The 15644-nt window shown below is 47.3% G+C and overlaps 1 protein-coding gene and 1 pseudogene across 1 annotated transcript in view; one reads left to right on the top strand and one right to left on the bottom strand.

The window, feature by feature from the left end:
* Positions 1-10494, bottom strand: part of LOC140002817 (uncharacterized) — a 60122-nt gene extending 49628 nt beyond the window's left edge. Inside the window, exons 1-3 of the mRNA XM_072040210.1 lie at positions 9554-10494; positions 1289-2390; positions 418-728 (exon numbers count right to left, since the gene is read on the bottom strand). Of these exons, the coding sequence (XP_071896311.1) occupies positions 418-574 (157 nt within the window). The 5' untranslated portion in view covers positions 575-728; positions 1289-2390; positions 9554-10494. The remainder of the gene's footprint in view (positions 1-417; positions 729-1288; positions 2391-9553) is intronic.
* The window catches only part of LOC140002777 (zinc finger CCCH domain-containing protein 11A-like), a 34022-nt pseudogene that overhangs the window by 11589 nt on the left and 6789 nt on the right, over positions 1-15644 (top strand).

The raw sequence follows: 15644 nt of genomic DNA, 5'->3' as shown, positions 1-15644 counted from the left end.
GCAGGCTTCTTTAGGAAGGCTGGGTTTCACTAGAACATTACTAGCCTGTAAGCCTCATGGCATCACCTTCCGTCTTGACTGCTAAACCTCCTTGCTCCCTACTATCTTCTTTGCCAAGATACAGCTGTCCACGTTTACTTTTCCTACTTGGCTGGACTGAATTTAAGAAGGGATCCTGCAACTCTTCCTCTTGTTTGCCACTTAATCATCACACCAAATGAAAACTATTTGCCTTTCACCTCTTTATTTCAGGCCTTCTTTCCTAGTGGTCATTTAAAAACAGAAAGAAAAAGTCCATCAACTTTTTTTTTTTTTAATATTCAGCAGACTCTTAAGTCATCAAGCACTTCAAGACTGTTTGAAATAATCTCTACATTAATAGAAAAGGAATTCCTCAGACACACTGCGGCCGCTTACCTTTAATACACTCGTTGGATGAGACGGAGCTGTATTTCTTGCTTTCGCCTGCACTGGAAGGCTTCCCTTCCTTGTAAGGTTGTTTACTGCTCTCACTTGTGCATTGCTCACATGAAGAGCCATCTGGAGGATGGGATTCTTCCTTCTTCTCCCGCATTATCTTCTGGAAACGAGGATCTAAGTGTTCCAAGGAGCCCTTCACTTTCCTGGTGTTTCTCTTTTTTCTTCTTTTTCTTCTCCTTTTTCTTCTTTTTTTACGCTTGCGATTGGCATTGTCAAAGTGGAGCGCACAGAAACACAAATCGTGAAGTCTGAAAGAAACACGCAAGTTTAAAAGAGAAAAAAAGATGTGGCACTTGTTGCCTATATGAAACTTTATTTATTTTACCACAGGTGATGATTTGCAGCATGTCAGCTATTTGGGGTGCTTTGTGCACACGCAACTTACTTTAGATGTAGCAAACTTAAGCCCTCAGATTGAAGGACCATAGGTCCTGGCTTGTACACAGATCATTAACAATGGCTAGCTCTGGAATACGTGCAAGCAGAAAAAAACTTTTAACCTAATCCAGAATGGTGTACGGATGTGTTTCCAACTATGTGGTCCAAAGCTAGTGCTCTGACACAATTCAGCAATAGCTTTCCTATCTTCACTGATCAACCTAACAACATGATCCCCAGCCAGCTGATGCTATCTAAGTAACTTAGAAACTACCAGAACAAAAAAAAAAAAAAAAAAAAAGAAGAAGAAAATAGAGAAGAAAAAAAAAGGAGAAAAAAAAAAAAAAAGAAAAAAAAAAAGGAATACATGAGAAGCACCCAGAAAAGAATTAGGATAAAAAATGCAGAGTATGCTGGAATCCTTGCTTACTTGGAATCCTTCTCTCCATGTTTATCCTTAGACTTCTTTTTCTTCTAGAACTTGTGATATTTTTGCATTTTTTTCACCACCTAAAAGCTCCTTTTCTATCTTTCTGTCTTTCCTTTCTATTTCACTTTCACTACCTTCTGCACGGGTAGATTTTCTTTTTCTGTTTCCTTCTGTTTCATTTTTCTGGCGACAGTTCTCCAAATGAGCTGACACAGGTGGAAGCGCATGTCTTTCACGAGAATGTCTTCCAGAATGTTGCTGAGATACCGAGCAACGATGCAAGTCTGCTCGGGGTGTGCTAAAGCGACGTACATCTTCATCTCTCAAGAGGGAACCGTGACGCCATCCACTTTTGTAATGATAATGCTTATGTGACCTGCCGTAGTAAGTTGCAGTCCATTTGTCAAAGGCTGCATCGCCGTGAGAGAACTTTCTCTCTCTACTGTCTCCTGTCGCATGAGGTGAATAGTAATCATTGGAATAGCTACATCTTTCCCATCTCCGTGCTTCATCTCGATAGTATCTTTCTCTGCTCCAACTTCTTTCCCCTTTGGATCGGGAATATCTATTGCTACCTTGTTCTGATCTTCCTCCGCTGCCAGATCTGGACTTTGAATATTTGACTGCTCTTCTGCCATTCTCAGGGCTGTTTCTTTCACCAGGGAAAGATCTGCACCTGCTTCCCTCCCAGTGCTCCTGCTTGTGACGCTTTTGCTCAACAACTTCCACGCTCTGAGAACACCTCCTCTTGCTGGAAGGACCTGCTTTTTGACTCTCCTTCTCTTCACTAGGAGCATGTTCCCTCTTGCTTTGGTAATGCTCTTTCTCAGTGTTTTTAGTCTTGGCCTTTCTACCTTGGCATCTCTCTGCAATAGCTGAGGAGGAAAGCTTTTTAGAGCTACATTCAGTGTCACACTTGAGAGAGGAAGTTTGCCGCAATTTCTCACCAGGCTCAGAAGACTCTTTGCCGTCCAAAACGTTTTCTTTTGAAATGAGGTCACGTTCTTTTGATCTTCTTGGTTTCTCCTTGTCTCCACCGTCATCACATTGGTACTGTGCGAGGTATTCATCCTTCCCAGCAGATTTCGGAGGGTCCGCGACACTGCACAAAATAAAATCACATTTCTCACTTCTGCTGAAGGATGTGAAGATTAACAGTAAAACCTTCCAAAGGCAAACAAACAAACAAAAACCTCCGGACTACAGGAACACTCGCAGAGATATGCCATTTAGAAACCTCTCCTGCAATTAGGACACCTTCTCCAGCTCCCAGAGAAAGTGCTTTTTCCCCTCTTGCTTCTGAAGCCATTGCACTAAAAAAGCAAACGCATCTGTCTCCCTCCACATGCTGCTGCTCTGAATAAGAGCCAGAAGATTCAAAACCACCCTATTTCGTCTCCCAACATAGCCGAAAAAGACACCAGTTGAAACAGAGTTTTCTACCTCTCTCCCACAAATTTACATTCACATATCCTGTGACTGCAAAAATAGAAGGCGGGGCTCAGGAGGAACAGCCAGTGTTGGAAATGAAAAAAAGCAGCCTCTTTCTTCAGAGTCTTAAGCCTATGCTACTAAGAAAAACAAAACAAAACAAAACAAAAGGAGAGGAGAACAACAGCGGGAAATTTACCTATTCTCCAGGTGTTCAATTGCAAAGCCTCCTCTGGAGGATCAACAGCTGTGAATTCAGCGTGCTTAGGAGATATCAGATCTACGTCTGAACCACAACTATTTCAGTAGCATCACTAACTTATATTACTCTGAAGAAGCAGTCAGCACCGTTTCTATGTTAGGAAATAGCTGAACACAGTCTGTTATTCACAGGAATTATTCAGGCAGGCTTCTTTAGGAAGGCTGGGTTTCACTAGAACATTACTCCGCAAGTCCCTTCTATTCCTTTTCCCCTTAGAATCTGGGGATGTTTCAGCTAAAAAGGAGGGCAGAAACACTCTCCGTAGGTCTCCACCATGTAGTAAAACAGCGCTGCGTACCTGGTTAACCTCTGCAGCCAGCAAAGCATTGCTATTTGCAGCAGTGCCCTGACCCCAGCCTCTTGCTGAGCTCCGTCCTGTGCTGCTCGGATGCTCCCGCTGCTCAGACATGGGGGCTTAGAGAGCCACCGGGCCAGCACAAGCCCCCGAGCTCACTGTCAAACTTCACTTTTGGCATCTTTCACTTCACCAGCGCCGCCGGACGAGGAGCCCAGCAATGCCTGACGCCGCTCCGGGCTCACCTAAACGCGGGGCAGGAAATTCAGATTCAAAGCTGCGAAGGTTTTTCTTAGTGAAAGCATGGAATGAGTGGCCATCGGTGACTAACCTTACAGGAAGGCATTCACTTTGTGAATGCTGCAGTGAGTGAAGACTGAAGGCATTTTCTGAGTGACCTAAGGAGAGCCCTCCCCGAAAAGCAGGACGTTTTATTGTCTATGTAACATCTCCTTTGAAGGCTCGAGCACGAGATCCACCAGGTTGAAAGTCTCAAGACACGGATCTGCCACCACAGAAGCAATACATTTCATCTACTAAGCCTAAATACCGTATTTTGCCTCCTCTGTAGGTTTAAAAAAACACGGCCACGCTTGAAGGAATGCATTCTCAGATATTCTACGTATTTACAGTGCTTTAATTAATACCACAGACATGTTGTGCTGTTTAGGGGAATTTGCAATTACATTTTCATTTCCAACCAAACGCAGCCTGACACAAATTGGGAGCAACAGGAACTAATCATCTGGAAGCCGGGATATGCATCATTCGCCATTTTCTAAGAAAATGACAAAAATATAAAACCCCAGCAGTCTGAGAACGTGAGCACTGAGGTAAAGGCCTGATCAAACAAACGCGCACAACTATGATTTGTCCTTTTAACTCAGCAAAAGTCTGCAAACTGCCATGGTAGCAAATGAGGAGAAGGAGCTGGTATTTACAGAAGTTGCAGCTGAAGATTCAGATAAACCATTCGGGTCGATGCTCCCTTCCTGCAGGTTTAAGCTGCGGTCACATCGCCTATTTCAAACCCTTTTGATTTCTACCAGTCACCCCAGATCCCACCTATTTTGCACGTTTTCCAATCAATGAATTCGCTACATGATTTCTGGGGCACAAGAGCAGGCCTGGTGAAGAGGAGCATGCCTGGTGCCATCATTCAATCAAATCAAAAGCGTCCAGGAGAAGCCCGGGGTGTGGTACTCACAGGGAATGTTTGCGAGCGGCCAAGTTCAGCAGAAGAGAATAGGCAGGACTGGAAGCCCAGGGGAACGAGGTGCATCTGTTGTTGCAGGCAGCCCCAGCAAAATGTTACAGCTTCACTAGCCTGGGGCATGATTCCCCCCTTCCCTTTTCACAGCCAAGTACAATATTAGCTTGCCTTTTCTTTTTTTTTTTTTTATTATCATTATTTTTATTTCTTTTTGCCATCGTCAGGCTGAGGCCGGCTGAGAATATTTTGTGTCTAGACTAATAAATGTTTGTGCGGATTTTGCAAGAGCGGCTTCTGGGAACAGAATCCACTTTTTGTTTTCTGCTGGAGGAAAAAAAATAAAATAAAAATAAAGGAGGAGCATTAAAAGCAACCAAGCACCCCCGTGCATTTGTTTGAAGTTGCATATTACGGTGCTTCTATTTTATGTGCAATCAATACATAATTTGGAAGAAAAAAATGCTTTTAAAATTCAGAGCTATCCCTGAGCAGCTAAGGTTCTCTTGGAAACTGAAGGAGGAGTCTGAAATGATTGTTCTTGTGTTTGCATCCCCCAGTGGGAAAGGCAGCACACAAGTAGAAGCCACTGTGCTTTGAGGCGGCATGAATCATTAAGAATAAAGATCCCCCCGCATTTAAACATGAGATATTAAAACTGAATCTAGGACAAAGGTAAACTAAACAGACTCCTTCCTTCCCGGGCAGTCAGTGGGTTAAATCAAATATCAAAGGGGCAACATCAACCTTATAACTTCCTCTGCCGAAATTAAAAAACAAAATAAAGGTAACTTCTATTTTGCCTGCCCCGACCCCAATCGCATCGCCCGAATGGGTGCAAACTGCTGGGATATGTGAGGGCCCAAGCCTACATTTTCCCTGTTTCGTATTTGTTGGAGGAGGGCGGGGTATCTCCAGATGAAATGGCTGACCGAGCTTTTTATTTCCTTGCTTTGGGTGGAAATGACTGAATCTTTCCAGGCAGCGGAGCAGTGCTCGACCGACTCCCTCGGCCTCCCCGCGTGGGAAGAGCCCTGCCGGGAGCAGCCCGCGTAACCCTCAGATGCCAGCCCCATCAGGATTAGGTCCAGCAATGGGATGTTGGCTCCTCTAAGTGAGGACGCATCCTCTCGAAACACATACACAGAGATTTAAATGAGATATTCCCAAGAACACCTGCCTATTCTTTCAGCACGTGTGCAAAGAGTAAATTCATTTTACTTCGTTCCTCTTTTTCTCAACTCTCCCCTCCTTCCTCCGGAAGGAAACAGCCAAGCAATATTAGCAGGGCCTTCCTTTTCCCCTGGTGGAGTCCAAGAACGCGAGAATTGAGAAAAGCGACTTGTCAGGAATCAAGTTTAAAAAGAGTGTTTGTGGTAAAATACCGGAAGCTGTAATCAGAAACACAACTTTTAACTAAAAAAAGCTTCTTTCCATTGTAAATTATTCCAGTTAGTGAAATAACAAATTAGTTCTCTGCTCAGCCACAGCCTCCTCCACCAAATTTAAGTAGAACCTGCAAAGAAGTTGAAGTTGTAAAACATTTGTCAGATGCAAGGGGCAGCGTTGCGTGGGTTAGCATCACGCTCGGATGCCCACAGTACCAACAGGTGCTTTCTTTCCAGAGGCACCAGCTCCTCCAAGAGTTCCCTGCACGAAGAACTGAAGAAGCTGCAGGCAGGGTGAGCTTTCCTCAGTCCTCATCCTCACAGCCAGGAGTACTGGGGACGGGGAGCTGTGTTTCGGCTTGCTAAGAAGCAGAAACCCCCCGAGTTTTCAGGCGGGCTCCGCTCAGCTCCCCTTGTGACTGCTGCTCGGGACACGACCCTGCCTTGCTCAGCACCCTCGACTCCAGCAGGTGCTGCTGCTGGCAGCTGCCCTATGTATACAAAAAAAAAAGAAACCAACACAGTATTTTCCTGCTTTTAAAGTATATCCCGAAGATTTACTAGGCATTGTGACGTTCTGCAGAAGCCCACAGCTGTAACTAAGGTTTGTGGGGTGTAGAGGGGCTGGGGGCTAAACAAGGCCAACAAGAGCCACATCTCCTCCCCGGTTGTCTCCCCTGTACTCTTTTTAGGACATCCAACATTCCCAGATCTCGTTTTGTCCCAGTGACCAAACAGGAGCCTGGCACTCATGCACTACGCCTTAAAACCTCTACAAACCGTGCGCCTAAGTCACAGCACTCATTATAAGCCGGCAGCTCTTTCTGGTCTCACAAACTATATGTGGCTTGAGAGATGCTCTCCAGATTCAGGGCGCTGAACACCTGCAGCCTTTGCCATAACCATGACAAAGTTCAGGAGCTCCCTGCTGGCTCCAAGGCTGGCTCCAGCAGCGGCTTCAAGCTGTGGGTCAAGAAGGCCAAGGCACCCAACGAGAACCTGCAACACCAAGTGGCTTTCTGGAACGGCTCCAAACACAACTGGAAGCCTGTTGGTTTTTTTGGAAGTGAGCTCTTCTGGACCTGTTAGGTGCAAGCAGAAGTCAAACTTTCAAAGCATGTTTGCATCGTTAAGCTCTCCATGATCCATCTCCAAGGTCTTCTAAGAGCTAGTAGCAACGTGGTCAGAGTTCTTGCCTGTTTTTCCCTTCACGTTCTCCCACGTCAGCAGCCGTGTGCTCCCTTTGGGCTGACTTCCAGAGCTGGGTAGAAAGGATCCCCTGGAAGCAGAGATGCTGCTTTATGCAACACCTTGCAGCTCACTGCACTCTGAAGGGTACACGAAAAGAGGTGAGTGGTCCTGGTGTGGTTCCTTCCAGCTCTCAGAAAGGCAAGAGAACTGGAAATGAACCATCAGCCAAAGGGAGGCACAGCGCAGCGTTACGAAATGCCATCTGGCTGCTACAGGATAAGGAAAGGAGGCATTTTTGGTGGCTCCCATCTCCACAGAAAAAGAAACAACTATTTATGCAGCAGAGTGGTTGGAGTATTTCAGGAGGCCCTGAGCTACCCCAAAAACCAACAACGAAACCACAAACCAAACCGAAACCAAACCAAACTAACATGATGGACTGCAATAAAAGATAAACATCAGAATTAATACTACCAATGACAATAAAGATGTTGAAAACTTGAGTCATCACATCCCTTGTGTAGACTGCAGGAGGAAGCACCTTTAGTGCCTGATGTGACAGTGTCAGAAAGTTAATTAATAACACCACAAAACTGGATTCCTGTGAGCACACACTCGGCAAAGGTGATACAACCGACAGCCGGACTTGAACACTGATACTGGTACCTGACTGGGAAATAGCGAGGAAACAAAGGGAGGAGGGGAAACCGTGCTATCCTGAAAATTGCATCACTTGTTTACAAGTCACCGGCAACTCCGAGGCAAACCATCTCGGGCATTTATGGATCAGTGACCTCACGTCTCTGGCACAGGACGGAGAGGGAATACCGACCGTGAGTTCACAGAAGGGAACAGCGCGTCCAGGCCCTCCTGCACTGCGCCAAATGTGGTCAGAATGTCCCCTCCCCTCATCACCCCAAAACTTATCACGTAGGACTTCTATTAAACAGACCCCAAAGAGCTCGTTCTGTCAATTTTGCAACAGGCTCAGGATTTCTCAGAATTAGAGCGGCTAATTTCATAATATACAAAAATACTGCATCTGGCACAGGGGAATTCTCAGCTAGACTTCAGCCTTGAGACACAAAGCGAAACTGACCATAGAAATAGAGATTGGCCAGAGCTCAGCCACAAGCGAGTATGCCTCGGTTATATTTATTACCTGCAAGCAGAACTAGAAAAACAGTTTACACTGACTTGCTGCTTTAGAAGTTAGTTCCATAAAGACGGAAGAAATTCTCAACTCAAACTTGAAGAAAGCATCAGACTTCAAAACCAGTCGTAGATCTTTGAAGTAAGACTGTTATGAATTCAGAAGTCACATCCAAACAAAAAGATCATTTATATTAATGGTAACTAGATTAAAAAAAAATTAATCCTGTCCCTCAGGCTTTGTAAGTGACTGGGGAGAAAACAGCGCAAGGATAGTAATAAGCCTAAGTGAAACACCACAAACTGCTAAGGGAAGCAAAAGACCCAAGGAAACAGCCTTTTTGGTACATTAGGAACAAAAGGAATCCTAACAACAGCACAAAGTCCATCACTTGACAGAAATTCTTCAGCGTTGAGAAATTTACAAAAGGCAGAACCATTCAAAAGCCAGCTCTAACAGGCTCCAGGGACGCGTGGACACGCAGCGATAAACATCGGTTTTCCCAGTAATAACCAGCAGAGATAAATGACGACAATTACGGCTAGCAAACGGAGCGCTGGATGCAGCTGAAGCAGGCACAGGTCATCGAGGGCTTGGCAAGAGAAGAGAGAGCCCAGGAGAGCCACAAGAAGCATTCAAGGAGTAGGAAAGCCTCACAAAGAGAATGCGTGCCCTACCTCCAAGTGTTATGTCTCAAACTTGTCTTTGTTAAACAAGCACAGTGCACAGGTGCTTTACGGAAACGCAGAGGGCTTTTTGGCTGAGGAAGGCTAGTAGGACTGCCAGCCTGAAGTTAGCAGTCACCTCGTTTAGAAAAAATGGCACCTCCTTCTAACGAGCTCCGGGGAACCCAATTAACAGCGTAACTGGCAGAGGCTGCCTTGCTGGCAATGTTTCAAGACGGTAACAAATGGGTTTTCTACTTAATGTCTGCTTGTTCGGGGAGGTTTGGACTTACAGCCTATGGCATTTGGGTCCTGGGGTTTGCCTCATACAGGTTGTTCTCCACAGCTGGACCAGGTTCCTCAGAGCACCCACCAGCTCCTCGTGCGTGAAACCCCTCTGAGCAAACACCAACGCAGCACAGGCTGCTGCTTAACACCAGCAGCGCAGCTTTCCAAACTCCCCTCTCCTTTCCCCCTCCAGCGGGCTGCTCGTGTTCACCTCAGGCCTTCCACAACAAAGCCCCCTTTGCACGGATCGCCCTGCACTTTGACAGCCCCAAGGCGCTCTCTGGGGCGCCTGTCCCGGCTGGGACCGCCACCTCAGCCTTGACTCACCCTTCAACGAAGCCAAACTCCTCCGTCAAGCCTGACGGGGAGCCCCAGCACCTACCGGGCAGCGCTGACAGCCGCAGCCTCTCCGCTCCCTCAGCGCCCCGCCGCCGCCTCCATTAGGCGCCTCGCCTCGCCTCGCCCCGCCCCGCCGGCTGCCGATCTCCAGCGCCGCGCAGCACCTGGGGGACAGCCGGGCGTCAGGGCGGCCCCCGGCACCGCAAAAACCCCCGGCAGGGCTGGGGACATGGCCCCGCTCCCCTCCCACCGCCACACCGAGCGCGTGTGTGTATATAGAGAGGGGGGGGAGCCCGGTCTCGGCTGGCTCCGTCCCGTTTCAAGGCACGGAAAGCGAAGTTGCTCGCCCTGCCCGTGTGCCCCCCATACCCCCGGCTCTGTCACAGCCCAACCGCGCCCCGTTCCCCCCTCACAGAGCCGGGGAAGGGGTGCTCGCAGCCGCCCCTCTCCTCAGGGCCGGCCGGGGGAGCGCCTCGCCTTCTCCCCGGGGGTCTCCCGTGGCCGCTTGGGGTCGCCTCCCGCAGCCGCCTCGCCCCCCTCTCCTCTCAGCCCCGCCGCCTGCCTCCTCCTCCGCCGCCGCCGTTTTGCGTCTCCGGGAGTCGTCCGCTGCCGGCGGGGCGGGCGCTGAGCCGTCGCCGAGTCCCAGCTCCGCCGGCCGCCCGGGCCCTCGCCTCGCAGCCCGCGGCGCCCACTCGCATCCTCCCGGCGCCTCGCAGCCTCCCCCCCCCGTCCCCGGGAGGGTTTGAGAGCCGGGCAGGGCCGGGCAGCGGCGGGCAGCGGCGGGCCGCGGTGCCTCAGCCTCCCCCGGCAGGGAGCGGGGCGGAGCCGCTCCGCCCGGCAGGCGGCGGCCGGCCCGGCCCGGCTCGGCTCGCCTCGGCTCAGGGCATAAAGGCGCTGAGGGCGCCCGGCTCCCCGACCTCGGCTTCTTCTCCAGCCCCGAGTTCCCCTCAGGTGCCCGGTGCTGAGGGAGGAATGCCCTCCGGGGCTGGCTGGGACACCCCCAAAACCTTTGGAGAAAAAACAAACAAACAGCGAACAAACAAAAAACCCACCCCCAACCCCCTTTTTTTCCACCTCCAAGTTGAATAAAGAGGAGCTCTTCCTTCAGTACGTGTCCAGATATCTGAGTCTACGTTTTGCTTTAACTCCCACTACGTACTTCTCTTCAATACGCTGTGTTTCCACATACCGCTGCTTTTAGCAATGTTTTTGCCTCAGACGCTAAAAGTTGATCTTTTCCCCAAGTCAGAAAAACCAGAATGGGGCTTCTGGGAACCCTTAGCTGTGACAGCTGTTCATGTCCAACCGAGATTTACGCCTTTATATATATTTAACTGTGAAGGTCTTCTTCTCTCCCGACTAATAACGGGGAGAAGTTTGCCCAAAACTTCGAAGAGCAAAAGTTTTGATGCCAGGAACGCTCCTGCTTCCTCGTTGCCTGTCATTCCCTTTTAAGTATGAAATTTTCCAGTTGCAATGCAATGAGCTGACTGTGGTTCCAGAGGTAAAGATGCATTTAGGATACCAGGTTTTCAACATCGTCTTGAAGTGGATAAGAAGAAACACATTTTTGCCTCAGTGATATGTTTTTTCCTCTCCTTTGCCTGGAGATGCAATGAAAGCTTCCTGTTGTCCGCTCAACACAGGCATCTTCTTCACGGTAGCTTTTTAAATCCAGTGCTAACAACACAGCTCTTTGTTCCCTTCTGTACATCTACTGAAACGCAGATTAGGTGCCAGGCGTAGGTCAGTCTTGGAAAAAGCTGCCACCCCTAACACACTGACGGAAACGTCGGCATTGAGTTGCACCTGGCTCACGATTTGCCAGTGTTTGCCTAGAAAGCTCCATGGTTTATATAGCATAGATAGATCCCGAAACAATTGAGAAAAGTTAGACTTGGAGCACTGTGTCCAGCAGTTCTGGGCTCCCCAGTACAAAAAAGACGGGGGTCTCCTGGAAAGAGTCCAGCGGAGGGCAACAAAGACGATAATGGGGCCTGGAGCATCTCCCCTGTGAGGAAAGGCTGAGAGACCCGGGGCTGTTCAGCCTGGAGAAAAGACTGAGAGGGGATCTCCTCAATGTGTATAAATATCTGAGATGTGGTGGACAGAGGGATTTGGCCAACCTCTTTTCAGTGGTTTGTGGGGACAGGACAAGGGGCAATGGCCACAAAATGGAGCCCAGGAAGCTCCGCACCAACATGTGAAAGAACTTCTTCACGGTGAGGGTGACGGAGCACTGGGACAGGCAGCCCAGGGAGGTTGTGGAGTCTCCTTCTCTGGAGATATTCAAGGCCCATCTGGATGCCTACCTGGGCAACCTGCTCTAAGGAACCTGCTTTGGCAGGGGAGTTGGACCCGATGATCTCTGGAGGTCCCTTCCAACCCCTACAATTCTAACAAAAAGGACTGGTTCATATTCATTCTGGTGCCTCAGTGGTGGAAGAGGCTTATTAGACTGGCCTAGAAACCTGAAGTAATGTGCTCAGGAGTGCTAGCTAGTATCCCAAAAACTCAGCCCTGTAGAATGCAGTCACGGGAGAAAGATGACAATGCACTTACAACAGATTAGGAAAAAAGCTAGGAAGCAGAAATGGATATTTTTATGGTGTACTCTTTTGAGCACCTCAGAAGTTCTTGTCACCTGTCTTGTCTGTGATTCCTCAACTTCATGTTCATTATATAAAGGATTTCTCAAAAAGTCATTTTAGAGAACAAGAAAAGCAAACCATATACACAATCCCATTAAAAATGTCAAGCATAGATAAAAAATATCATACGATGGGTGAGCAATGTCTGACGGGTAGGGCTCAGAGGGTTATGGTAAATGGGGCTACATCAGGCTGGTGGCTGGTCACCAGTGGGGTCCCCCAGGGCTCCGTTTTAGGGCCAGTTCTTTTCAATGCTTTTATAAACAATTTGGATGTAGGACTAGAAGGTGTTTTGAGCAAATTTGCTGATGACACTAAACTGGAAGTTGTTGACTGTTGAGGGTGGAAAGGCCTTGCAGAGAGATCTGGACAGATTGGAGAGCTGGGCGATCACCAACCGCATGAAGTTTTACAAGAGCAAGTGCCGGGTCCTGCACCGGGGACGGGGCAACCCTATTTATATGTACAGACTGGGCGATGAGATGCTGGAGAGCAGCTCTGCAGAGACGGATCTAGGGGGGTCGTGGTTGACAGCAAGTTGAGTATGAGGCAGCAGTGTGCCCTGGCAGCCAGGAGGGCCAACCATACCCTGGGGTGCATCAAGCACAGCACTGCTAATCGGTTGAGGGAGGTGATTGTCCTGCACTGCTCCGCGCTGTGCGGCCTCACCTCGAGCACTGTGTGCAGTTCTGGGCACCACAGTACAAAAAGAACATTAAACTGTTGGAGGGTGTCCAGAGAAGAGCTACGAAGATGGTGAAGGGCCTTGAGGGGAAGACATATGAGGAGCGGCTGAGGGCACTGGGCCCGTGCGGCCTGGAAAGGAGCAGGCTGAGGGGAGACCTCATCGCGGTCTACAGCTTCCTCATGAAAGAATCATAGAAACACAAGGTTGGAAAGGACCCACAAGATCATCTAGTCCAACCATCCTTCTATTACCATTACTACCTATTACTAAAATAGCAGTAAGCACAAATGAAAGCTTAAGAACACTTTCTATTACTATAAAAATAAATAATTTGTAATACATGGTTAGTAATATTTAGCAAACAGTGTGCTACCGCCATCACAACGGCCTATTACCCCTTCTAGCTTCAGAGGCATCCTTATACATCCAAAATAGAGAGGAGGATATAAACTATATGGATCTCTCTCAGCAGTGGTTTCACAACAATTAGAAGGAAGAAACAGTTGCTGAGAAGCCACAACAAGCTCAAGTTAATTTCTGGACTTTGAATAATTACTCCTTAAGTTCTCTCTCTCTCCATACAGTAGAGCACGCTCCTGACTAACTTGTACAGTGCACTCTGAATAGGAGAGATTTGTTTGCCTAAGCTAAAGGAAGAAATAGAAAACCAAGAAAGCTACTTAACTTTTAACACTTAAATTAAATGTTAAGTTACAAAAGTTCACAGGCCATGAGATAACATAAATAAATCCCTTCTCGAGCTAAAAGATCTCATTTTTTTTTTTCAGGAGCGGCCTCCCTGAATCTAAATAATCCTCTCACAGGCAGAACAGAGTGTCCGTTCTAACTCTTTATCAGATGTGGAAGAAGAGATCGAGATGACCAGTGCCTAAAAAAAAGAGGCACTCTCTTTTCAAGGCAGACTGATCGGCACAACAAATTTCATCTGTTCTCAAGCACAAGCAACTCTAAGATAAATGGGTTCAAGGATCTTCAATGTGAAGAGTGAATATCCAAGCGTATACTGGGAACACCTGACTTGGACCATGGACGCCTCACACAGATTTCTGAGGAGTTCGGACAACTCCAAAATCATCTTTTACAGGAAGAGACCAGAGAATTTGACTCAGTGTAAAACTGGCACAGGCAGAAATCTCCCCAATTACAGATGCTCAAGCGCATTAGTTAAAAAGAGATTAGAGTGTGACTAGAGAGAAGTCTCAAACTCTTGTTATATACTTAAATTTCTCTCCAAGGATGGAACAACTGCTATCACCGTGCATGACTGGCTGTAGAGGGAGAGAGCGAGTGAAAGACTTAGAAAAGCACCTTCCCTTCGTAGTCCTCCCGCTCCCAAAATGGTTCCCAAGGAAAACTACTGACAGACTAAGGTTAACTGCTTTGAAAGGGCTGTGTGGGTGGACCCATTGTCTTCAAGTTCAAGTTTTTTCCTGCAGAAACTGCCAACAGTTATGCCAAATATAACAATTGTTTTGCAAGGTGGATAAACGTCTTCCAGACTGAAAGGGAGAAGTCGTACTGTTGTTGTCTGTGCACAGACAGCTAAGCAGTGAAGAGCAATGCTAAACAACCACGATACCCCAGAACACACAAGTACTGCGTAACAGTGACAGAAAGTGCTAGAATTCAAAACAAAAATTACCTCCACCATATCGGTTTTGTCGTAGTCTTCTCTCTGGTTGTAAATACACTGATTAATGACGCCATATACTTTTTCCAGGTGATAAATGTCAAATCCCTTCGTTATCTCAGTGACAAAGCATAACAATTTCTGAAGACAACAATGGAGCAAAACAACAACTTTAGAATAGTACAAGATCCTTTGAATACGCTCTATATGTTTTCGGAGGTTGAACAGTAACAATACAAGTGAGAGCCTACTTTTTCTTACGCTATTAAATAAAATGTGACACTTCAGAGAACAGATTAAATATCCCATGAGATTTCAGCAGGGAAAATGAGTTATTTTTTCATATTTCAGAGAAAGGAAAGGCTGAAATTTTGGACAATCTTTTACTACTAACCAATCTATCACATCAATGGTTGTAATTGCAAGTCGACTGCTCCCAAAGCAGTAGGGAATGACACGATCCTCTTTGTAGGACAGCTGCTGCCACAGCAAAGCCACTGTTGCATTTCATTAGAGAAGCATTGCAGCAGCGCGGGGCACTGTAAAAAGGCTGCAGATCTTGTAGATACAGCTGTGCCAGCTGGAAAAGGAAGCACCCTTAGGTGATTACCTTTACCCACGTGTGCCATGCCTACAACTCTGCTGGCAGAACAGATTGCTCAAACGCCCAGAGCAAAGGTGGATTAGTTTGCTCAATCCTACCTTTAAATTCAGGGGTGGGTAAATAGCAAAGCGACTGCTTGTAGCAATCACCTCTCTCTCACACAGTCATTTCTATTACCAAAGATGCAGAGATGATAATCTCTGGCACAGCAACAGTGACAAGCTAGTGGCAGCACCTTCTTCCACTGCCACAGCTGTCCATTACCTGTGTGAGCCTGCAAGCATGTAGCTTTAGGGAGCAGCCATACCAAATGGAAATACTACTGCCCCCTGGAAATAATGCCGCTTATCATCTTATCAGCAAACTCTGCCTCCCTCATGTATATATATATATATACATACACACACACAATATAAGAAATTCTAATACTGCACTTTCAAGGAATTTCAGAAAAGTAGTCACTTCTCCATGGCTAGCTAGTTTACGTCAACCTGCTAACTTCAGGTTTAATATCATCACTGCAAGAAATAAAGATCCTTT

This window comes from Anas platyrhynchos, chromosome 6, assembly GCF_047663525.1.
Source record: "Anas platyrhynchos isolate ZD024472 breed Pekin duck chromosome 6, IASCAAS_PekinDuck_T2T, whole genome shotgun sequence".
NCBI classification, from domain to species: domain Eukaryota; kingdom Metazoa; phylum Chordata; class Aves; order Anseriformes; family Anatidae; genus Anas; species Anas platyrhynchos.
This window is presented reverse-complemented; position numbering and strand designations above follow the sequence as displayed.